The 23,146-nt window shown below is 49.9% G+C and overlaps 10 protein-coding genes across 10 annotated transcripts; 5 read left to right on the top strand and 5 right to left on the bottom strand.

Moving 5' to 3' along the window:
• Positions 1-98: 98 nt before the first annotated feature.
• On the top strand, positions 99-1,240 carry LCP9604111_80 (EBP2 family rRNA-processing protein; the record flags this gene model as incomplete). Its single annotated transcript, XM_039068395.1, has 2 exons — positions 99-876; positions 951-1,240. The coding sequence occupies 2 exons, from the start codon at positions 99-101 to the stop codon at positions 1,238-1,240; spliced, it is 1,068 nt and encodes a 355-aa protein (XP_038932628.1).
• Positions 1,241-1,413: 173 nt separating this feature from the next.
• LCP9604111_69 (pseudouridine synthase PUS4) lies at positions 1,414-2,642 on the bottom strand (the record flags this gene model as incomplete). Its single annotated transcript, XM_039068384.1, has 2 exons — positions 1,414-2,558; positions 2,609-2,642. 2 exons carry the CDS (start codon positions 2,640-2,642, stop codon positions 1,414-1,416), a joined length of 1,179 nt encoding a protein of 392 aa, XP_038932617.1.
• A 1,448-nt stretch (positions 2,643-4,090) lies between these two features.
• LCP9604111_58 (uncharacterized protein) lies at positions 4,091-6,385 on the top strand (the record flags this gene model as incomplete). The annotated part of the gene is made up of 6 exons (XM_039068373.1): positions 4,091-4,295; positions 4,360-4,619; positions 4,684-4,842; positions 4,898-6,131; positions 6,242-6,292; positions 6,363-6,385. 6 exons carry the CDS (start codon positions 4,091-4,093, stop codon positions 6,383-6,385), a joined length of 1,932 nt encoding a protein of 643 aa, XP_038932606.1.
• An 834-nt stretch (positions 6,386-7,219) lies between these two features.
• Positions 7,220-11,028, bottom strand: LCP9604111_47 (uncharacterized protein; the record flags this gene model as incomplete). The annotated part of the gene is made up of 4 exons (XM_039068362.1): positions 7,220-7,254; positions 7,312-10,638; positions 10,687-10,874; positions 10,955-11,028. 4 exons carry the CDS (start codon positions 11,026-11,028, stop codon positions 7,220-7,222), a joined length of 3,624 nt encoding a protein of 1,207 aa, XP_038932595.1.
• Positions 11,029-11,613: 585 nt separating this feature from the next.
• On the top strand, positions 11,614-12,272 carry LCP9604111_36 (2-oxo-4-hydroxy-4-carboxy-5-ureidoimidazoline decarboxylase; the record flags this gene model as incomplete). The annotated part of the gene is made up of 3 exons (XM_039068351.1): positions 11,614-12,011; positions 12,066-12,165; positions 12,219-12,272. The coding sequence occupies 3 exons, from the start codon at positions 11,614-11,616 to the stop codon at positions 12,270-12,272; spliced, it is 552 nt and encodes a 183-aa protein (XP_038932584.1).
• Positions 12,273-12,526: 254 nt separating this feature from the next.
• LCP9604111_25 (WD40 repeat domain-containing protein) lies at positions 12,527-15,769 on the top strand (the record flags this gene model as incomplete). Its single annotated transcript, XM_039068340.1, has 5 exons — positions 12,527-12,614; positions 12,777-12,925; positions 13,071-13,231; positions 13,403-13,964; positions 14,024-15,769. 5 exons carry the CDS (start codon positions 12,527-12,529, stop codon positions 15,767-15,769), a joined length of 2,706 nt encoding a protein of 901 aa, XP_038932573.1.
• Positions 15,770-16,385: 616 nt separating this feature from the next.
• Positions 16,386-16,670, bottom strand: LCP9604111_14 (class I SAM-dependent methyltransferase; the record flags this gene model as incomplete). Its single annotated transcript, XM_039068329.1, has 1 exon — positions 16,386-16,670. The coding sequence occupies one exon, from the start codon at positions 16,668-16,670 to the stop codon at positions 16,386-16,388; it is 285 nt and encodes a 94-aa protein (XP_038932562.1).
• An 894-nt stretch (positions 16,671-17,564) lies between these two features.
• On the top strand, positions 17,565-18,198 carry LCP9604111_3 (SRP9/SRP21 family protein; the record flags this gene model as incomplete). The annotated part of the gene is made up of 2 exons (XM_039068318.1): positions 17,565-17,636; positions 17,770-18,198. 2 exons carry the CDS (start codon positions 17,565-17,567, stop codon positions 18,196-18,198), a joined length of 501 nt encoding a protein of 166 aa, XP_038932551.1.
• A 500-nt stretch (positions 18,199-18,698) lies between these two features.
• Positions 18,699-20,152, bottom strand: LCP9604111_1447 (ribonucleotide-diphosphate reductase subunit RNR2; the record flags this gene model as incomplete). Its single annotated transcript, XM_039078067.1, has 4 exons — positions 18,699-19,306; positions 19,363-19,696; positions 19,797-20,036; positions 20,123-20,152. 4 exons carry the CDS (start codon positions 20,150-20,152, stop codon positions 18,699-18,701), a joined length of 1,212 nt encoding a protein of 403 aa, XP_038933995.1.
• A 1,559-nt stretch (positions 20,153-21,711) lies between these two features.
• Positions 21,712-22,940, bottom strand: LCP9604111_1436 (putative mitochondrial oxaloacetate transporter (Oac); the record flags this gene model as incomplete). The annotated part of the gene is made up of 6 exons (XM_039078056.1): positions 21,712-21,804; positions 21,864-22,009; positions 22,062-22,533; positions 22,597-22,726; positions 22,785-22,859; positions 22,924-22,940. The coding sequence occupies 6 exons, from the start codon at positions 22,938-22,940 to the stop codon at positions 21,712-21,714; spliced, it is 933 nt and encodes a 310-aa protein (XP_038933984.1).
• Positions 22,941-23,146: the final 206 nt, after the last annotated feature.

Below are 23,146 nucleotides of genomic sequence, written 5' to 3'. Positions count from 1 at the left end.
CTGATGCGGGTTTGATACCAAGTCGCTTTCTTTTTTTCAATTCCTTTCACATCACACAAAATACAATTTTCTCTTTGTATTTTTAACACAAAGCAAGAATGGTCAAGCGCAGCAAGTTACTCCAGGCTCTCGATGCCCACAAGGGCCGTGATTTCGAGGCCGAGAAGCAGAAGAAATTGATCAAGGCCGCCGAAAAAAAGAAGGCCAAGAAGGCTACTGCCGCCCCCGAGGACAAGATCTTGGAGGAAGAGAAGGAGGAAGAGAAGGAGGAAGAGAAGGCCGCCAGCTCTGGCGCCGAGGAAGAAGAGGAAGAGGAAGAGGAAGAGGTCGACCAGGACGAGGAGATGGAAGATGACGAGGAAGAGGAAGAAGACATCCCACTCTCCGACCTCGAGGAAGATGAGCGTGAAGATGTCGTTCCCCACCAACGTTTGACGATCAACAACTCTGCCGCTATCCTCTCCGCCCTCAAGCGCATCTCGTTCATCGGTCCCAACACCCCATTCTCAGAGCACAACTCTTTAGTCTCGAAAGAGCCGATCGAGGTTGAAGACGCAAATGACGACCTGAACCGTGAATTGGCGTTCTACAAGGTCTGCCAGATTGCTGCTACCCAAGCACGTGCCCTGCTGAAGAAGGATGGCATTCCCTTCACGCGGCCGGGCGATTACTTCGCAGAGATGGTGAAGAATGACGAGCACATGGGCTTGATCAAGAAGAGGCTTTACGAGGAGGCTGCTGGCAAGAAGGCTTCTGCTGAGGCGCGCCGCCAGCGTGATCTTAAGAAGTTCGGCAAGCAGGTCCAGAACTCCAAGTTGCAGCAGAGACACAAGGAGAAGCGCGAAATGTTGGAGAAGATCAACACCTTGAAGAAGAGTATGTTCTCACTTTGTTTCATTCATGGTATTTTTCTATGAGTTTCGCAGTCGCTAACCTGATTTTTCACACAGAGCGCAAGGCTGATGGCTCCGCCCCTACCGACGACGCCAATGATATGTTCGACGTTGCCATTGAAGAAGCTACCCAGCCCGACAAGAAGCGTAGCCGTGGTGATGGCCCCGGTGGCTCGAAGCGCCAGAAGAAGGACGCCAAGTTCGGATTCGGAGGCAAGAAGCGCCATGCTAAGAGCGGTGATGCCGCGTCCAGTGGTGATCTGAGCAACTTCTCCGCTAAGAAGATGAAGGTTGGCGCAAAGCGACCCGGCAAGAGCAAGAGAGTCCAAGCCAAGGGACGCAACTAATCGTTTTGACGTGATGGGTTATGTTGTGACATTGCATTTGTATCGTGCATCATGTAATTATTTTTTCTCGCTTGGGTCTGGATAACCAAAAAATGGCAGTTTTGATTTATTTTCTCTATGATATTACAGATAGGAAGTCTATATACAAATGCTATATCATTTTAGACTATAGCCTATTGGGCTGCTTCAGCTTTAGCCTTAGTGGCTCTCTTCTCCTCCCACTCTGTCAAGAACTTCTCCACCTTCGGTCCCCAGACCTCTTCGCCGGCATCAAGGTCCTTGTACTCTAGAACCTTATCAGGGGAGAGTTCGTAGTCACCTTGACGGCTGCGCACAAGCTCGCTCATCAGAGCACAGCTACCAACAGCTTTGCCTAGATCATGTGCCAGCGAGCGAACGTAGAAGCCCGACGTGACAGTCATCTTAATCTTCACCGCCGGAGGCTGGGGCTTGGGCTCCTCTGCAGGCACAACAGGGGCCTCTGTAGTTGCAGGTTCGGGGGCAGTAGGCTCAGGTGCAATAGGTGCCGCTTCGCTCTCGGACACCTTCTGCTTCTTAGCAGCCTCCGCACCATCATCCTTCACTTCATCCGCCGGGGGTGGCGACTTGCGCTTGGTAGAAGAAGCTTCGGGCGCTTGGCTTGTAGCGTCACCTTCGGCCGGCGGCGCAGGCACCGATGCTTCCTGATCAAGAAGCTTCTCAGCGACAGCCTTCTCATCACCAGTCATCTCCACCTCGGGCCATTTGTACTCGTGTGTGCCGGGCTCGTACCACTCCACAATCTCCATATTCAAGACCTCAACGGGCCGGTGCTTAATCTCAATCGGCGGCATCTTGCCCTCGCGCGCATACTCGTACAGCTTCTTTCCATTCACTCGCAAAGCGGAGAAAATGGGCGGTTTCTGCATGATTTCCCCACGGAACTGTTCCAGTGCTTTCTCGACTGCTTCGCGTGTGATATGTTCGTAGGGCGCGCGGCGCACGATTTTTCCGAGGCGATCGTAGGTATCCGTCTCCGCGCCAAAGGTCACAATGGTTTCATAGCTCTTGGTGCAGGCCAGGAAATCCTGGAGGGACTTTGTGCCCTTACCGATTCCGGTGATGAGCACGCCTGTCGCGAGCGGGTCTAAGGTGCCGCCGTGGCCGATCTTGACGTCGAGGCGCTGGTGGCGACGGCGTTTGCGCTGGAATTGGCTCTCACGGTCGCGGCGGGCGCGTTCTTCTTCTAACCATGGTTTGAATGTCTTGGAGGGGTTGAAGTGTTTCTGCAAAGTACGGATCACGTCGGCGGAGGTGACGCCTTGCGGCTTGTGGACGGCTAGCGGAGATGTTAGATCGAAGTCTTGCTTTAGTGGGATTCAAGCTCACCGAATACGCCTTCAAGGATCTTCTCGCCAGACATTGTTTTGCGAAAAAGCCGAAAACCTGGAGGAAATGGCATCTGGAAAGGTGGGAGTCAATCCAAAATGGGGGAAAAAGTTATTTTGGTAGAGATTTGGCTGCCGCCTTTACGGCAGTTCTTTGGGACTGACAAGGCGATTGCCCTACGATTCTGATATAATTGATATACAGGTTTCTAGATCATTGTTGGAGATATCTACAGATATTACAGCACTTATAGATGAAAAGCCTCGGCATTATTTTAATGTTTCTTAAAAGTGCAATTTGAAGGCATTGTGCCTCTTTTTTGATCTTTGATGTCCTAGTAGATTCCATTTTTCATAGTCTATTTTCTCTTATGGTAGAAAATAACAGGCATAAAGGGAAAGCCAAGATGATATCTACATTCCCATTGAGTAGTTCAAAATGTCCTGTTACCGCACCCCTTGACATACTATTCTACACTACTCCGTACTGACTACCTTTGGAATACATTGGTACTTTGTCTTAATAGTCATGGATTTTTCTGATTTTATATAGCGAATAAATACAAAGGCCTTGACCTAGTAGCTGTACCAGCCAACGTCTTCCTCGTCTATCGGAGTGCAACTGCCAAGTTTCTATCAAGGTTCGCCTACCCCTAACACCAGACATGGCTCTCTGCTTAACAGCTCTTAGAGATGCAATCATGACAGTGTAAAGTCTACGATCTTCGTTGATGCAAAAGCAAAATACTCTTTTGACAGACTGACAATGTGGTGCTTAGCCTAGAGGATAATACACTGCTCATGGAGTTACGGATGCCCTCGAAAGAAGATAAATGAGTGGCTTCAGTCTTCCAATTTTTTTTTGTGGTTCCAGGAAAGCGTTAATTGAGACGGGGTTCAAAAAATGCTTTCCCCACACCCCGCGTCTAGCATCGAAACTTAATACACATCTCGTTATTCCTTGATCATCAAATATTCTTCCACTTATAACCCCCATCCTGCGTAATCGGTCACAAACCTAGACCCATGGTGGATCCGGCTCCTACCATACCTTAGCAAACTTCACAGCGGCTCCAGTATTGTATTGACCGAGAGCATCTCTCTAGGAATGGCGTGCCTAGATATGTACATGCATATGTATGCCTTTTCAAAGCTGAGATCCGATCGGAGTCTAATTTTGATCAGAGCCGTGGATCCGTGGACCGCTGTAACCTTAATTCTAAGTTATGTAATTATGCCATGTGCACGTGATGGATTCATTTATAAATGCCCGATAAACCAGGCAGAACACCCATGTAATTAATTATGAGTAACTTATTGTATCCGTAATTTACTGGCGGTCGACGACTTTGACTGTTGACAACTACAAGGTTCCATTCCAAGTCGCCTTCTTCTTATTCTCTTATTCTCAGTTAATTGACCTTACGTATATATCAACACTTTTCCATACCTTATTGTCGATACCCACCATGCCCATTCCACCATGACGTCCCGCGAAGAAACCGTCCTAGCTCCCACCAATCCCTCTGTTACTGACGAGAACGATTGGTGGGAGTTCAGCCTGACCGATGTGAAGGTCCTAAAGCCTGGAAAGATGCTATATGCAAATCTACTGGATGCCACCGAACAAAATCCAGTGCAGGTGATCGGCTGCTTAGAGCCGCTTCATGAGGACCAGGAACACTTAGGTGTGTATCGTTGTATCAATGCGCGTTTATCAAGCAGCTTGCTGACCAGCCACTCGCCCACCAGTGCTCAACCCGGATAACCCTCCTAAGCGCATTATTATTGACGAAGTAACACACTATGCCTACGGCCAAACTGAAGACAAGAGCATTGAGCTTTGGGTTGCTGGTAAGGCAGGCTGGTACGACATCATTTCGCCCGCCAAGGGTTTCACACCCACATACAATCGCATGGTCCAGGCTATTGACTTGCTGTATTTCTTGGTTGATAAGCACCAGCAAGGAAAGAGACAGATCAATCCATCTTTTAGGAGTCTCTGCGAACAAGTGAGTCTTTCGATTCTAAGCTATGCGCTATACAAACCGAAGCCTAATATTTATCCCTCCTTAGTATACTTACCATACATATGGCTCATGTGAGACCCGAGAACAGTCAGCTGAGGTCTTTGGGACACATGCTTCCTTCTTGCTTCGTTGCATGATCCAAGGTGATTCAGATGTGGAATGGAAGAAGACAAGTGTCTTCGTCCATCTGCGTCGCCGATTTAATGTAAGGAAAGAAGTCTCCTTACAATAGCCTCTGTGCATACTGATAATAAGCTTAGGATGAGTATAATAGGCTGTTAGAAGAGCTTGAGCCCTCCGAGGAAAGCGAAACGGAGCCCGCAGATGAACCAGAAGTGACAACTCCACGGCATCAGCCTGCAGCAATCTCAAAATCACAAGCCGATGCCATCTACCAGCTGCTCAAGGACCTTAGAGAAGAAGGTCACTTGGCAAAGCGTCGCCTGCATATTGACCTCCTGGGAGAACGCTTTGCAGAACGATTCTCTCTCAGCAACGAAGACGCCCAGAAAATCATTGCCTTCAGGGCAAGCGCCGTGCTCGAAATGATGGATGAAGAGGACTTTAGATGGTCTCGCTATGTTATCCATAGGGAACTCACACATGCATCCACGACATCCGCCCCTCTGCCAACTGCACTCCTAACCCCTCTGGATTCGCAGGAAGAATCCAGCGACGATGAACAAGGCGGCCGGACCCAGAAGTCTGTGCTGCGTCCAAGAGTCCACACAGTCTCCAATAAAGCGACCGGCAAGCGAAATCGCAATGCCCCCGCAAACCAGCAAACAGTCGAGTCCAACGAGGAAGACGAAGAGGATACCGATGAAATCGACATCGACGAAATTGAAACACCGAGCAAAACGCGTGGCTATGAATTAATCAGAGATCCATTCTCAGCCACAAAGCCTCGGACTCGCTCGTTCTTTGCAGCCTCCTCGACCGGCGCCGGCTCCTCTCTTATGAAGAGCCTGTTCAAGGACAATATCAAAAAAGATAAACTCCAGACTCCCCCCGTATCTTCGTCACCATCACGCCAAACTCTGACTCCAGAGCGGAATCCCACTCCAGATACGCCACATGAAATTGAAGAATTCATCGACGAGATATCTGATACCTGGACATGCCGCATGCCCGGATGCGAGAAGGTGGTTTCGACCACCGACAAAAACGAGCGGAAGAAGATTATTGGGGACCATGCCGGAGAGCACGAGTGGGAGATGCAGATGAAGGTTGAGCTGATGGAGTCGGAGAAACGCATGCATACTTCCTTCCCCGTCAACAACCTCATGCAATACGTCGTTGATGCGCATGTGCTGCAAATGCGCACTGCATTCCCGGAGTTCTATTCTATAAATAAAGAGAATGGCACGACTGAAAACGGTCAACATCCCCTGGATGAAGAGACATCCATTCCAGAGACCGAGGGATTAGAAGAGCAGAATGACGAAGATGAAGAGGATGATGAAGATCAGGAGCTCGAGGACCTTGCGAACGGTTACACCTGATCGCTTCATGAAATTAACGATCGTTATGAGCCATGACGTTTATCAGAAATCCAAAAAAAAGTTGAACAATCAAAATCTCATATCGCTGGATTTTGAAAGGAACAGTGGATGAGAAAAACACAGCGCCACAATTATATACCCTCCTCTCTAGTATGTTATTGAATTACTTCTTATTCGCGGCTGTCAAGATACACCGTCTAACGATTTTATTTCCCTACAGATATCCCGTGGCTATATTCTTAGCTTAGCAATGGAGATATATAAGCGTTGGGTGTTAGAAGGGTGTTGCGGCATGAATTTGCTAGATGTGCACAGCCCTAGCGGTTCGATGTTTCGCTGACGATTCTTTCGGATTGCTTCCACTTGATACCCCCCCAAAAGTAGGTAGAACCACATAGCTGGTAATAGCACGAGAGATATTCTCCCTAAGTCTACTTGTCTTCTCCCAAACCAACCACACCACCGTATCACTACCAGCCAGCACAAGCTTTGAACATTAGTTGAATAGCGCGCGCAGAACCGAAGAGAATCAAATAAACCTTTTAGATACATTCCAAAATTAGCATGCACGAAAATAGCAATCAAAAACAGATTAGAATATAAAGCTTCTAGAAGTAAACCAAGAGAAGAAGAGAACACAGTGCATTGAATAGAACACCAACACTCTATGCGAAGGCATGGAGTGTGTATGCAAGAGCAAAGTCAATTAAGAAAGGCAAGCAAAAGGAGCGGCAAAGAAATACTGTCTGTCTGTCTGTCTGTACATGGCAAAGAACAGTAGATTGGCATTGCGAGAAGTGGGAAAGGAAAAAGGAAGCTCTTTTGACTCGGGGTATACCAAGAACACGCCACATATATCACAACACATACACACCAGATTGAGAGAGATAAGACAGAGAAAAGCTATAGAGGTACAGAGGGGGTTGTAGAAGAGATAAGAAATAGATGTCGAAGGAGGTTTAGCAGATGCGTGTAGTTGGTAAAGCCAAAGGAAGGGTGGGCGACGCCCAGAAGAGAATGGAAATGGGAGACAGGAGTATCGGTATAAGGAGTCCTGTCATTTGAGAAATGTGAGGATCATTGCTGGTGGGCGCTATGGGCCTCGATGAGAGCTGTAGATGATTAGCTATTTATTCTCCAACTTCGAAGAAAATGCAAGGGATACTTACTCTGAAGAGCAGAAGCCTGTCCCTGTCTGGATTCACAAGCACACTGAAGCGTATTTCCATCTAAGAAATCAAGCAAGATGCTGTTTGGTAGTTCCTGCATATCTTCATCAGGAAGGCAAGGAGTGCGGAACTCGGTGAGATGGTAGCGTTTAGTCATGTTCCGGGTGGTGGCATCATTGGTGCCAGGTGTCAGAACAACGTATCCCTCTTCATCGATGCGCATGACCCGACGCTTCCATAGAAGAGTTTCTGGGAACTGGACGTTCACCTCGCCAATTTCAATAGCATCTGAGGTACGCGAGCTAGTAGACTCTGAAGCCTTACTCGACCCATTTGTGAGGGTGGGAACATACTCCTCTTCCTTGACTGGCGAGCTGAGCGCTCCGATAATGCTCCGGCGAGAGTTGGATGTGATCGACGACATGCGGCGTATGAGTCGCGAAGTGCGAGATGGTTTCTTATCTTCGGGCGTCGAAGAGACTGATTGGACGCTGTCGTCAGTCCTAGAGCGCGAGGGGGGAGAGGGGCGGCTTCCGGGACGGCTTTCAGGGCGAGATGTCGCTTGGCGATTAGATGTAGTAGATGAGATTGACAAGCTTCGGTCCTGGGGACGGCTGGCAGGCTCGATAGGCGAGATCTCAGGGAGTGGTGCCTCAGCTATCTCAGGCTCCACAGTCACAGGACTAGCCTGGGGGTTGACAACATCGGTCTCCGAGGGCTCAGGTCCAGCAGGCACGGGAGAGATATCTGCATCACGCACGATACGGGCCGTCACGGAAATAGAGCTAGCAGGTCGCGCAGTATCCACAGACACCTGACGGTTGTGCCGACTTAAGCTCGGCGCACGGGAAAAGCTCTCAGGGACATGAGCAGAATGCATTGTGCTTGGTGGAGTGAATTCGTGGTTCCCACCGGGCAATGAGATAGATGCGCGTTTCCGAAGGTTCTCGAAAGACGACGAGGCCGACGGCGCACTTACAGCCGGACTGGCACCCAAGGGAGTGCCTTCGCGGCTCGAAAACTTCTCAAGAGCTTTGATACGACTGGAAATTCCAGAGGAGACGTTGATCTTCTTGGCCATGAGAACCGGCGTAGTAGGGCGACTTTCAGAGTGGGAGCTAGAAACGGACCGGCCCACTGCTAGAGCCTGCATACCCGACGATGCCCCCATAGAGAACGGGCTAGAGACGGCGCGTAAATTTTTCCAGGCGTGATCGACGCCGTTGGGAGATTTCACAGATACCGGTCTAGCTTGCTGGACAGTAGCGGATGTCAATTCCTCCATAAACGAATCGTCGGAAAGGAGGTTGTCGTCGTCCGAGAAATCTAGAGTAGGCACTTGAATAGGCTCCAGGCGGACCCTACGCCTCTGATCCAGGGTAAGAGGCTCGGCTATCTCGGCAACTAGGCGATCAGGGGTCGGTTCGTCCACCTCGATTGAGACAAAAACGGGGGCGACTGGTGTTTCCGTGCCAACGCTCTCTAGAGGGGTAATAGAGGGGACGGAGGGGAGGGGAACCGCCTGAGGGACCTCTGCTAAGATAGGCACGTCAGAAGGCTCGTCAGTTGGTACATATGCAGCTGGAGAAATTTCGAAATGTGTTTCGGAGACGTCCCCTGAATCTCGTGGGGCATCCGAAGGAAGTGGGACGTCGGGATTAAAGGTAGGTGGGGCGAGACCAGAGATTGCGGAGTCCTCGTGCTCGGTGCGTGTTTCATCCTCAGGGGTTGTCTGTATTGTTTCCTCCTTAACTGTCTCTGAAGGTGTGGCAGCACGATCGGCTGAGATAAATCTGTCGGTACTTGAGGCCGTAGGTAAGGATGGCCCATCCTCAGCGCTTGCAGGGGAAATATCACCGATCGGGTTTAATTCAGCCTCAAGAGGCCCAGAAAGCTGCTCTGGCTCAGGCGTCACAGCAGACTCAACAATTGGGTCGGCGACTAATTCACGGACAGCTTCGAAATTTGATCCAACCGAATTAGGAGCGAGGTCGGGACTGAATTCAGCAATTTCCTCGACGACAGGATCAGGAGCGGATCCAATAACGCTCTCAGGAACAGGTTCGGTGGCAAGTTCAAGAGTGGAATCATGAACGGGCTCGAACGCGGGTTTAAGAATAGACTCGGAGGCAGGCTCAGGGGCGGAGTCAGGAGGCACGGGTGAATTGGCTGAAGGTAACTCCTGTTGATCCTGTTGGATTGTCTCGGGCTCAGACAGCATCATTTCAGAATCGGGATAGTGAATCTGAATAAGATTCTCTTTATCGGCATCCAGATCCTTGGCGATATGCTTCACTGGTTTGAGCCCTTCCTCAGAGGCCTGCTTCTTTTTCGTTTCCTCCGCACGCTTGGCCATATTCTTCCTTCTTTGCTGCAAAGCCTTCATCAAACGTTCTTTCTCAGGGGTCAATCCCGAGGAGGTCGACAGAGCTCCGAGGGATTTGGCGCCAGGGGAAAGCTGAGGTCTCGAAATAGGGATAGAGGGGGGTGGAACCAGCAAAGGGGGGACTGGTGGAACACGACTAGTGGGTTTGATTGCGAAAGTGCTCCCCTGAGATCGAGGGCGCGGCGCGTCATTGTTTTGCTTTCGCACGGAAGATGAGCGCATATTTGTCGGGAGGGATGCAACAGGACGTTGGTCTAAATTTCGAGAACTGCCTGCTGTGCGGGGTCTACCACTGCTATCCACGGACGGTCGGGGTCCCAGCTTAACCTTTGGCGTATATCCCGCGGCTCGTTCCAAATCTCGGAGTGAGGGACGGCTGGATTGGCTGGACAACCGGGCCTCTTCCGAAGGACGGGGGAATTCATCCAAGATAGTTCGGTACCTGGAACTGGAGCGGGAGCGATCTGATTTTATGGACCTAGGGGACATTGTCGCTGATTGTGGTTCGACGGGACTCCCTCGAGAGAGTGTGGCTCGGGAGCTCGATCGGGATGGGGGTGGTATGAGATCGACTGGTGCTTTTTCACTTTCTGGTGATATCGGGGGTAGTTCCGGTTCCACGGGATGTTCAATTGGCGACGGCACCAAGGTAGCTTCCGACTTGACACTCCTTGGTCTGCGTCGGGCCTCCGACTGGAGATGTGTGATTGGGTTCGGAGCTTCATCCTTTGTGCCGTTCTCCTCGGCATCCTCCGTGATTTCCATCAGTCGGCGGCGACGAAGCGAGCTTGAGGAAGAGGTAATTGAGGTCGACGCGGTATGGAGGAGACAAGCGGAGGACAGGGCGCTTTCGGTGAGATCGGAGGCTTTGGACAGAGGAAGTATGGTGTCGTTGGGGGTGAACTTGTCGATCACGAATTGGAACTGGACATTGCTTCGAGCTAGGACAGATTAGATCAATTCCTATGGAAAGGCAGCGAAGGGCATACCTAGTATAAGCCGAGATAATCCCTCCGGCATGTATCGGATAATCACTTTTCTGCGCCGGTATTGGAGGAAGCCATAGAGCGGCGAGCATTCCTCGTAGCCGTCAATGGCATTCCGGATTTCGGGCACCCCGCCGACGCCTCGTTCGTGGAGGGCAACCTCATCTCTTGCAACATAGTGTAATAGAAACCTGAAACATAGGGGTGTCAGTGAAGTGAAGTTAATGGATCTGTCGCACAGTGCGTTGAAACACCGAAAGGGGGTACTCACCACCCGCCCGCGTCAGCCAGGGCACTTTGGTAGGCTTCGACGACGGGGGCACTATCGAGCCCATTCAAAGACATAGCGTGAGCCGCATGGAGAAGGGCCAGAGGAGGCGCAAAAAGGTAAAGCGAAGAGGAGAGAATAGGAGGGAAAAGTGGCCCCAGAAAGCGGGTAAAGACACTAAGAGTTGATTTGGGATCGGATCTTTAGATCGCGATGTGCCCAATCAAGGCCGGAGGTGCAGATTCGGCTGTTTCATAAAAACAAAGTTGGTTTAGGCGAACTGGTCTCAGGGGGAACATGTTCTCAATTGGGCTCCACCTTTGATTGGCGTAATTTAATAATGTATCAGGTTTCAATAGAGTGCAGTTGTTGATTAGGTAGATGTATACGGTGGATTTGTTGGAATGATTGGGTGTTCAAGGAATGCGAGGTGTCCAATGTTAAACTCAACATATGAAACACACTAAGATATAAATAGTCAAACGGTTAAACAAACAGTTCCAGTCTCCATAGCTCACATGTACACATCTATAGGATACATACATCGACTATTCCCGCTGTTCTCCGCCTCGGCGTCCTCCGAAAGCGGGTACGATCTCTTTTATACTTAATCGCAATACATTCCCTTCTTCATATTCATACATATCCTCATAGAAACCACCATGGCCGAACTCCCCCCGCTGTCGACGATCCCCTCCCTACCCCAAGAGGCCCAGCTTCGGGTGCTCGATACCCTCTTCGAACCCTCTCCAGAGCTCCACCGACTGATGATTCCCGTGCTGGCCAACCAGACCTTCTCTTCATACACCACCCTCATCGATGCGGTAGGAGGTCGCATGTCGGCACTCTCAGCCGCAAATTCACCTACCGACCGAGACGTACTGTTTGGCATTTTGGGGTCGCATCCACGTCTTGGCCGAGCCCCAGCCAATCCGGAACATCTGAGCGAGCTGAGCAAAAAGGAACAGGCCCAATTGAATGAAGGCGCCGAGGAACAAGCGGAGCAATTACGAGCACTCAATGCGGAATACGAGGAGAAATTCCCAGGGTTGCGGTTTGTGTAGGTCCATGTTTCTTGCGCAGTGATCTATACATGTTGACTTGAGATGTATAGCACGTTCGTCAATGGGCGCAATCGCGACGTGATTATGGTCGAGATGCGCGAGCGCATTGACCGGGCTAATGCGGAGAAAGAGATTGAAGAGACCATTCAGGTAATGTCCTCTTATCGAGTTACTTACTCTGGATGTATGTACTGACTTTGAAGGGTATGTGTGATATTGCAAAGGACCGTGTGAGAAAGCTTCAATCGCGCATTTAATATAATTACTATTCTCTATTCTCTATTCCATACTCTTAACTGTCATCTTCTCCATTTAACGTTCTCAGTAAGCAATTAAGCAAACCCTGGAGGGTCCAAGTCTCCACCCCATCTCCCCGAATTTGATGTCATCCAGCGCTATCCGGTCGTTGCCGCTTTACTTCCTTTTCTTTCTTTCTTTTGTTAATCGCAAGTCTCTGTGAACATACATCTGCATTTGTATATTACCTGATACCCCTCATGCGACTGAACACATGGCGGAGGGAAGCAACAATCTACAACTCCGAGTCGCGACGACCCCCGCGATAGCCGATTTGAGCCCCGGAAACTCGACATTTCCCGGTAAGTGTGATTTTGCAAGTTGAATATTGAGACTTGAATCTCGAGAGTTGAATCTTGAATCTCCAGACTTGGCCAAACTCTAAATTCGGTCCTGTCTGGAGAACTCCAATGCGCGAAAAAGAACAGAAAAATCTTACGGAAAGACGCTGACAGAACTGCCAGCCTCGGCCACATCGGATGTCCCCTCGGGCTCGACTCATAGTCTGCACGATGTTCGAAATACCAAACGCGCAGTCATTGGTGGCTCTCATTCGACCTTGAATTCCCCGGACGAGAGGACCGAGTCAAGTGCTATAGATCCGCTATCGCAGGTAAGCTCTCACAGGAGACTTGCCACACCAAATTGGCCAATACTTCCGGACCGATCATGTGCTTGTTTGCTTTGTGCAACCCGCATCGGAGATGCGGATACGAAGATGCAGCCAAGCTGACAGGAGGGCCGTGCTCTCGTTATAGCACATTATCCAACGCACCAATACCCAAAAGTCCATTCCCCTGAAGTTACTGGGAAAAGCGTCATACGAAGCAGAGGCTGTGGGCTCCGAGTACGGCCAGGGAGACCGAAGCCCGATACGAGGAGATGCATTGCCTACCTCGAAACATCCTAGAGAGAAGAAGTGAGTTTTTAGACTTTGCCATGCCTTGGAAACACAAGTTACGCCCGACGGCCTGTGTCGCCGACACTTGTGTGCCGGGAGTCTCTTTTCGCCTCCCCCCAGGATTCTCGCCGCAACAATATACGTGATATTACCAGCGACTGACCCGTGGTTTGCTCTTCTCAACTACAGAAAAGGTGTTTCCTTCCTCAGCCGAATCATCGGAGGCAAGAAAAAAGATCAGTTGTTGGAGGTAGAAGATGAGACCTCGGAATCTGAAACGCCCCGCATGTCCATGGACACCTCACATCATCCAATTGGATTCATACCTCGACACCCTGCTCCGTCGAAATATCTGAAGGTGCGAGCCCAGTACAAAAAAGAGAAGACGTTCGACCGCGTGTTTCTAGCACAGGAACTGGAGGGCAGCGGCCCATCGCCCAAACCCGCAGATAGACGGATATCTACGTCCTCGGCCTTGCTACAGAATGGCGACAACATCGGAAGGGCCGTCTGGGCACTCGTATTCTCTAAAGATGGTAAATATCTGGCGGCTGCTGGCCAGGACCGGAAGGTCCGAGTATGGACTGTTATCGCTACACCGGAGGAGCGCGAGGATGCCAATGAGCACGAAAAGGCAACACCCGTAGATGCACAAGACGATTCCGGCCTGAAGGCACCTGTGTTCCAGCCGGAGCCCGCCCAGGTGTATGAGGGACACACGGGAAGTATCCTAGACCTGAGCTGGAGTAAAGTATGCATGCTCAAAACATTCAACACGATGGGAAGCGTCCATGCTGACGTGTGCGCTAGAATAACTTCATTCTCTCCTCGTCAATGGACAAAACAGTGCGACTGTGGCATATCTCTCGACCGGAATGTCTTTGCTGTTTCCAGCACAGTGACTTTGTGACTTCGATCCAATTCCACCCGCGTGACGACCGCTTTTTCCTCGCTGGATCTCTCGATACGAAACTGCGACTCTGGAGTATACCCGATAAGAGCGTGGCTTTTGTGACTACTGTGCCTGATATGATTACTGCTGTGGCATTCACTCCAGACGGCCGATACTCCATTGCCGGATGTTTGAATGGCATGCTTAACATCTATGACACTGAGGGCCTAAAGGTATCAGCCCAGATTCATGTACGATCGGCCCGTGGACGCAACGCCAAAGGTAGTAAAATCACTGGAGTCGATACGATAATGGTTCCCAAGGACAACCCTAAGGATGATGACGATGGTGATATCAAGTTACTGGTTACTAGCAACGACTCCCGCATCAGGCTGTACGACTTCAATGATCGATCGTTGCAGGCTAAATTCCGCGGCAACGAGAACACCTGCAGCCAAATTAGAGCTTCATTCACCAATGATGGCAAGTATATCATATGTGGGAGTGAGGATCGCAGGGCATACGTGTGGCCAGTTGGGCCTGTGCAACAGGATTCCGAAAAGCAGGCTGTGGAGATATTTGAGACACAGTCTGCCATGGTAACAGCTGCAATAATGGCACCCAACCAAACGAAAGAGGTCCTGGCGCTATCAGAAGACCCAATCTACGACATCTGCAATCCGCCCCCGGTAGCCCTTATTGGTCCGGAGTCAACAGACTTTTCAAAGAAATCCCATAAACACTCTGAATCAGCACCTCGCCTATCCATCATCAGCAAAATGGCCCACGCCTCACCCTCGTACCTCGCACGATCCAAGCATCCAGACGGAGAGATAATCGTGGTTGCCGACTACTCCGGCAAGATCAAAGTTCTCCGGCAAGACTGCGCGTATCAAAAACGACGCTTCGAGAATTGGAACGCCAACTCCACCATCTCACGACGGATCCTAAGACGCTCCAATTCGGCACGCCGTAGCATCGCCTCCTCAATCGGAAAGGAATCCTCCCACAAAACTCCATCCGAGCGCATCGTCTCATGGCGCAACTCCGTCGTCCGCCACGGCCGCTCCAGCACAGATGGCTCCCGCACCGACTTCCGAACCCGTACCCCATCCCCCCAGAACCGCCCATCCCTTTCCAGACTAGCATCGCCCCGGCCTTCAAGCCTCAGCCGGAACGAATCATTGTCCATCTTCACTACATCTCCACCCCCATCACCAGGCCGACCACACCCCGACAGCAATCGCACAAGCGAAGATGTCAGCCATGCAAATGCCTCAAACTCCAAGCCGCAACCACCACCCCAACCCCACTTGAAATTCGCCCCGGCAGACCTAGCTGCGACTGATTCACAAGACAACCCACTCTGGATACAGGGTGACCGCAGCTACGCGTACTGGAACAAGATCACGCACGATGCACTGGCCATGCAGTCCCGGAAACCGAGTGACTTCCTCAGTCCGAATCGAATCCCGTCGCATGAGCGCAGGCTGAGTATTTCAGGAGGTAGTATCTTGAGTAGTAACTATTCCTCTTCGATGGGTGATGGAGAGGAAGACGTGCTCAAATGTGAAAACTGTCGTGGGACAAGTTTCCGCAGTGTTAAGGGGAGGGATGGGAAACAGAAGCTGATTTGTTCGGAGTGCCATCGGCCCATTTCTTGAGTCTTTTCTTTTTCTTCTTTTTCTTTGTTTTTCGATGTATGTGATGCATGTATGATCTACGATCTACGAATGTACGATCTATGATTTTCTGGGATGTATGGTAGGTTTTGGCGTTTTGTTTGGCATTCTATTGGAGGATTGGAGGATGGGTGTGTTGATCTTTTGTTTTACGTATTTGTGATGTCGATATGTGTTTAATGTGTATAGTTTTTAGGCCTTGATAGCAGGGTATGTACAGTACCAGATGCAATGGAAGATGAGACGTGTAAATGGCATATTGTATAGTTTTCCAAGCATGGGAGTTCCTCGCATTCTCTCACGCATTCCCAGCCTGCGAACCAAGCCCTATAAAGACATTGACCGTCGGTCCGGAATCGAATCAAGTTTGGGCTCCCTTAGGCTTTCGTGCACCAATCACAAGGAAAAGTGGATGGTGTCGCTCCCTTTTCCACTCAGGATGGTCTTTAATATACTCGCTAGTCGGCATCCACTTTTTGACTGCTGTCAAAATGAACCCAGTACCCAGAAGTAATGATATATGTGTGTCCACCGTGCGATGTTGTTTGAAGACTTCCATCCCAAGCCAGTCCCTCTTGCGAAGCCCTTCTTCAGCGTACTAGTCTGCAGCCCATGCCGCTGTTCGACCAGCACTTTCAGTCCAAGCCGGTGCAATAATAGGGGCTGTGAAGATGGGATGTTCAACCGAGAAGACGAAATGCCCGCCGGCTTTCAATCCATCGTAGACCTGTCCAAAGAGCTCCTTCAGATTCTGGAGATAGTGGAAAGCCAGGGAGCTGTATACCAAGTCATATAAGTTCTTTTCCAACTCGATCGTATCAAGGTCGCCGATACTGTATGTGACTGCGGGATGTACAGTCAAACTCTTTGCCCGCTCAAGCATGTTCCGAGAGATATCGATCCCGTGGACTTTTTAAGCTCCGTTTTCTTGTGCCCACCGAGAAAACCACTCAAAATCACATCCAAGGTCGAGCACTTGGTATCCTTGCACATTGCCCACGAGGTCCCTCAACAACGGCCACTCTAGTGCGCCGTTAAGGCCTTGCTGCGAGCGATGCAGCTTACTATAGCCTACAAAGAACACAGGCTCAACATAGGCATTTTGTGACATGAGTCGATTATCTATCGTGTAGAGTGAAAGGTATCAAGCTGATTTGCTCCGTGCCTTGTTGAGGGGATGTAATAATAGAGGAGAAAGGCATTCTCTAGCACAACAGGACGGATGTTTCGCATATTCCACTATGTAAGGCTTGGCAGAAATTGCATGATCTCTGGTTTGTCGCGGTTAGTCACCTCACTTGGACGCTTACATTCGAGGGTAAGCTACTTAGTACAGAATGGTTTATGAGATACAAGCTGCGATCTTCGGTAAATTGGCTGAGCCTAATGAAGTAGATGTGGTTGATGGCTCTCGTTAGGTCCAATAATCGTATTTAATTAGATCTCAAGTAATGCACATCGTATAGGATAATAAAAGAGAATTGGTTAACTAGTTGGTTAGAGTGGTTCCTATAAATTGCGGAGTGAACGTATTGATGCCAAGACATGGAAAAAGCCGCCAGCACAACGATAACACCTCCACGCTCTCTCCATCCACCAACTTTCATAACCAGTTTCTCTCTCGAGTCTTGAATCTCAGCGGACATTTCCTTTTGATCCGCGACATCTCATTCTGAGTAAACCCGCGACACCAAGAGAAACACCCACCAATCTGCGCATCCCACCACACCTCAACTCCAAAACCACGAGCTCTACGGACGCTCACCACTACTCCAAAATGCCCTACCTATCCACCTCCCAGGCCTACCTGGAACAGTCCGCGCAATTATTACAAGCGTACCCAGAGACAGTAAGCACCAGAACCCTCTATCCCAACCCACCATCCAATCTTCCACACCGCGTTCCCCCACAGCGGGCAACAATGAACACCAACCGCAAACCCCAATCCAAATCCAAATTTAACTAACAAGCAAACCTCCCAGACCCGGATAGTAACAAAATACAACTTCCCCACAAACCGACGAGGAAACGTAATCCGCGCCCACAAATCCCAAGTCCGAAAAAACGCCAAAGCCACCGATGCTTCCTCCACCACCACACCCGCACAAACCTCAATCGCAACCCTCACGCTGAAAACATTCAACCCAACCACCGGAATCTGCCTGCACTACCGCACAAACAAGGCGCAGGAAGTCGGCCGTCTGATTACAAGTCTGGGCAAGCTGGCTGCCGGTGCTGATGTAGCGGGCTTGGGGTTATCGGCTGCGGTGCCTGCTGCCGGCGCGGATGTGGATATGGTCGATGCTCCTGCTGAGGAGGTTGCGACGCCGCCGGTTGCCAGTAAGGCGCAGCCGCAGGCGCAGGGACAGAGTGCGAAGGGGAAGAAGAAGGGCGGGAAGGGGAAGCGGTAAATCAACTGGTTTCTTTTGAATGAGATTCATTGCTTTGTTTGTTATGCTTCTTTTCGCTTATTACTTTTTATGATGCATTCATAGATATGGGATTGAGGTCTTTCGGTATCGGGAATGACATACCAACTTCGAGTTAGGGCAAAATCCACAGGAGGTCTTGAGATACATAGAGTTTCAATAGAGTGTGAAGTAGGGATGGGATGGGACTAGCCAATTGATAACGTATATTTAGGAGGATTAATATGTTATGTTACATATACAAACAAACATATATCAAGACACATTGGAGTCATTCGAAGATCTAGATACAGAGAATCCACCATTCATCCATGGGCACCAGAGCCCAGGATAGACCAGGAAAAATAAAAACAAGAAACACCATTCCCATGCGAGCCTGCAAACAGGAATTACATCAATCAATAAGAGACAAAACGGCATAATATCACGTGAAAGGGGAGAGGGTATAAAACAACACAAGAGGGAAGGGAGAAGGACTTAATCTAGAAGTCCTCATCGAAGTTGAGACCACCGTCGTTTGAGACCTTCTCGCCCTCAGCGTTGAGTTCCTGCTTGGTGCTGGCCATGACACCAGCCTTCTGGTAGTCACCGACACGCTTTTCGAAGAAGTTGGTCTTGCCGGCCAAGGAGATGGACTCCATGAAGTCGAAGGGGTTGGTAGCGTTGTAGTACTTCTTGTTGCCGAGGGCCACCAGCAGGCGGTCAGCGACGAACTCAATGTACTCGCACATCAGCTTGGCGTTCATGCCAAGCAGGCCGCAGGGAAGAGCGTCAGTGAGGAACTCCTGCTCGATTCCGACAGCCTCGACAATGATATCCTCAACCACCTTGGGGTCGGGGCGGTGGTTCATGTGGGAGAACAGCAGACAAGCAAAGTCAGTGTGGAGACCCTCATCACGGGAGATCAACTCGTTGGAGAAAGTGAGACCAGGCATTAGGCCACGCTTCTTCAGCCAGAAGATGGAGGCGAATGAGCCGGAGAAGAAGATACCCTCCACAGCGGCGAAGGCAACCAGACGCGAAGCGAAGGTTGACTCACGGTCGTTGATCCAGCGGAGGGCCCAGTTGGCCTTCTTAGCAATGCAGGGAACTAAGTGCCAGGTTAGACAATTGGACAAATATCAAGTCAATGGGAGAATCACTCACTAGTGTCAATAGCATCGAAGAGGTAGGTACGCTGCTTGGGCTCCTTGATGTAGGTATCGATGAGCAGAGAGTAGGTTTCAGAGTGGATGTTCTCCATCATGATCTGGAAGCCGTAGAAGCAACGGGCCTCGGGGATCTGAACCTCTCCACTGAAGCGCTCAACAAGGTTCTCGTTGACAATACCGTCGGAGGCGGCGAAGAAGGCGAGGACGTGGGAGACGAAGTAACGCTCATCGTCGTTCAAGCGGTTGTGCCAGTCGTGAAGATCCTTGGAAAGATCGATCTCCTCGGCGGTCCAGAAAGAAGCCTCGGCCTTCTTGTACATTTGCCAGATCTGTGAAATGAGGGATACGGTTAGCTTCAATGTTCACAGTGGCAGAACATCTTTGTCGATATCCACTTTACGCGTGGGACGCGTCGACGACGTGACTTACCTCGTGGTACTTGATAGGGAACATGACGAAACGGTGGGGGTTCTCCTGGAGGAGGGGCTCTGTCGCTTCCATCTCCTTGATGGTCAGAGGCTTGGACGCGAGAGCCTTCTCGGTGGGCTTCTCAATGGGGGCATCGACGGGCTTCAGAGACGCGGGCGCGTTCTCTTTGCCAGTCGACTGGAAGTCGAGCTTCTTAATAGGTGAATCGCTCATCTTGAGGTTCTCGAGGGAGGAAGCAGCCTAAGAAAAAGTAAATGTTAGCTCAAACGAACTTCACGACGCGTCGGACGCGAGAGGCGAGAGGCAAGAGACGTGACATCACGTACCTGTTTCGAGGGAGTGACTTGAGCGGCCATTGGAACAATTATGTGAGAAATGTGATATCACAAGAACAATTATTGAGAACAAAGGCAGCAGGTAAGAATGAGACAGAAGCCTTGATAGTGGGATTGGAACTTTGGAGTTGGACGAGGGAAGAGAAACTCGATTAAGTACTGCCGATTTCTCTTTAGCGCGACGTGCTAAGTCACGTCGCACGTGACCGCGCGCACCGCTTAGGTAATGCACGGCGCGTGTTTTTCCCAGCCCTTCTTTCCTATTTGGGCGATTTCTTTCTCATGCCACTTGGATCCCAGCGACATCCGAAAGGATAGTCCTTGGCCGAGCTTGGCCGAGCTCCATTCCAGCTCCATTCTTGTGCATGTGAATATAGATTTTGTAGTACTTTGTTTGTAGGTTTGTAGATTCCGATCTTATCTACATCTGTATATCACTCCTTCTCGAATCTGATACATACATAATAGTGAATATCCAATCCATATAACAGTATCCAGCCACTACTTATGTAGCTTCATAAACCTACATATAAGACATCAACAACTCCCACGCGTCTCCAATTTTCGGTCCCCACTATTGATCACGATCAGATAAGCCAGACAATCCACTTGGGCACAAAAACACGCGACGCGACTAGCAAAACAATCCGGATTTACGGATCTAATTGGTTTGGTTATTGGTCTAGATCCTGGCGTTAGCATCTCATTTGCCAATTTTTAGTTTATTTTTCATGGCGTAAGGGTTTGCTCAACTCTCCACACACGCGTTCCATCTGCTGTACCTGTTAACATGTTCCAGGGGTTATTCTCAAGCGTTAATCTCGACTTGATACATGATGTGCCTAGGTAGTCCATAGCATTTCAAACAAAGCGAGCAAGATGTGGCTGCTCCTGTCAAGTCTCAGGAATGAAGGATCGTTTACCCTTTACCCCATAGGAAGTTTCTTAGAGTGGACCGAAAAGGAAAGTGCCGATCATCTTAGCTGCGTCATGCTTAGGCAGCTAACGTTAGGGGTCTTTGTTTGACCATTTTACGGAGTCAAGTCAGATTGGTATAATATCTACGGAGTACGGAGTACAAGGACCACAGTCGTCTATATTGTACGGTATATTTATTGACACTGTTCCCAAGGGTCGAATGCAATGTGGCGAGTAATCCCTTGCAAGTGCCATTGAGATATCTCCACCTGCCAGGTTTGAGCTCTGGATGCACTGGCAACCCCACATACCTCTAGACTAGTGGACTAGTGGGAATACTAGCAGGGAAGTGCCTTGCATCACCACGTGCTAGCGCGTTCTCGTGTTTCGCGATCTGTACCGGGGAAACCAACAGTGGGGGATCAGATAATGCGAAGGTACATACCCGAAAGGAATTTCCAATGCTTGCAATATGCGAAGAACAATATGTACAGACTTGCGAATTTTGAAATCAACAGCTACTCTACCGAACGCCAGGTATATTCCCGGTGAGAAGCAATTGTGCGGTGCAGAACATTCGAAAAGAAACCCCAGCCAGGCAATGCATACACTGGTAATGGATCTCGCAAGAAGACCCCTTCAAAATATATCCCATAAGGTGCTTAGATTCCCTCGCGGAAAGAGTCGGGCAGGATCCGGTTCTCGACACGGCGCATCAGCTTGTTAGTCTGCTCAGCCAGACTCAGGGTCAAGATCTAGAAGTGGGGTTAGTACATGAATAATACCAAAGCAAGGCTCAACTCCTGTCACTTACGGTGTGGGGAAGGATACGGGCGAGATGGGCGAAGAAGCCCTTGTAAATGGCAAGTGGACCCTCGGTGCGGATAGTCTTGAGCAAGCAATCAAACACACCACCGTAGAGGTTTCCTGTCTGGTTGTACATACGAGCCATGATCGTGTCTAGAGTGAAAGTCAGCGAAGAACGTATAGCCCCATGTTCAAGATAGCATACCAGGGGGGTGCATGCAGCAGCACACAACAAATCCAGACGCTGCACTACTAGCCAGATGCAAAGCAGGACCCTCCTTCATGCCCAGGTGGCGGGTCAAACGGCGCTTGGCAAAGAAATATGTGGGGAGCTGCACGGCACTGCCGAAACTGGTGCGGATCATAGCAGCATCGACACCACGGTATATGCCCCTAATACCCTCGCTCTTGTAGATCTTGCTAAGGCCATCAAAGGAGTTTTTATAGTTGTGCTGGGTGCCGACGGGGAGGAACGGCGAGTAGGACTGAAGACGGGTCTTCACAAGGAAGAAAGGCGACCCTGCTGCAGCACCAATGACACCCGAAGCAGCTCCTGCAACGACATTGGCACCGAGGGATTGGACCTTGGGATCTTTGTATATAGCATTTGTGAGGTTTGCGCGGATAGGTTCGTAGAAGCCCAGACGGCAGCCGTTAAGCAAGACCTGGTAGATATACTACATGACCTGAATGTTAGATCAATGCGTCTTTATATGCCATTTGGAGAGGACATCACATACAGCAGATCCAATACCTCGGAACAGACCCCGAGGTCCTTCATTCTGTAAAATGACTTTGATGCCGTGTAAAGGGCCCTTGTACATCTTCACTGCCTGATTCTTGTTCTGCAATTCACCCTGCAGTTGAAGGCTTGGAACCAATTATAGTCAGTATAATGGTAGCATATCCGGAGTATCAGGAAACCAACCGAATCTTAACCGTCTCGAAACTATGGGTGACCGTGACTGCACCGCATGCTGCAATGCCACCTGCGATGAACGCGCTGTTTAACCACAATTGCTGTTAGCGCAGGCTTTGTATATATCCCACACTTAGACATAACATACCCCGCAGTAGTAGACATAGCGCCTTATATGTGACTTGCGCAGATTTGTCGGTTAGCGGAGGAATATCGGACCTGGACAAAATAAATGCGGCCAGTAGCGGAGATTCCACGGGATATGTGCAATTTATTGAGGCTGTATAGCCAAGTCGCAATTTGAAGTATAGGTGAGTAATATGAACGAATGCACAATATTTTCACCTAGGGCCAGATATTGCAGAAGTTGA

This window comes from Penicillium roqueforti (assembly GCF_015533775.1).
Source record: "Penicillium roqueforti strain LCP96 04111 chromosome Unknown scaffold_01, whole genome shotgun sequence".
Taxonomy (NCBI): Eukaryota; Fungi; Ascomycota; class Eurotiomycetes; order Eurotiales; family Aspergillaceae; genus Penicillium; species Penicillium roqueforti.
Note: the sequence above shows the minus strand (reverse complement) of the source record. Positions and strands in the feature narration are given on the sequence as shown.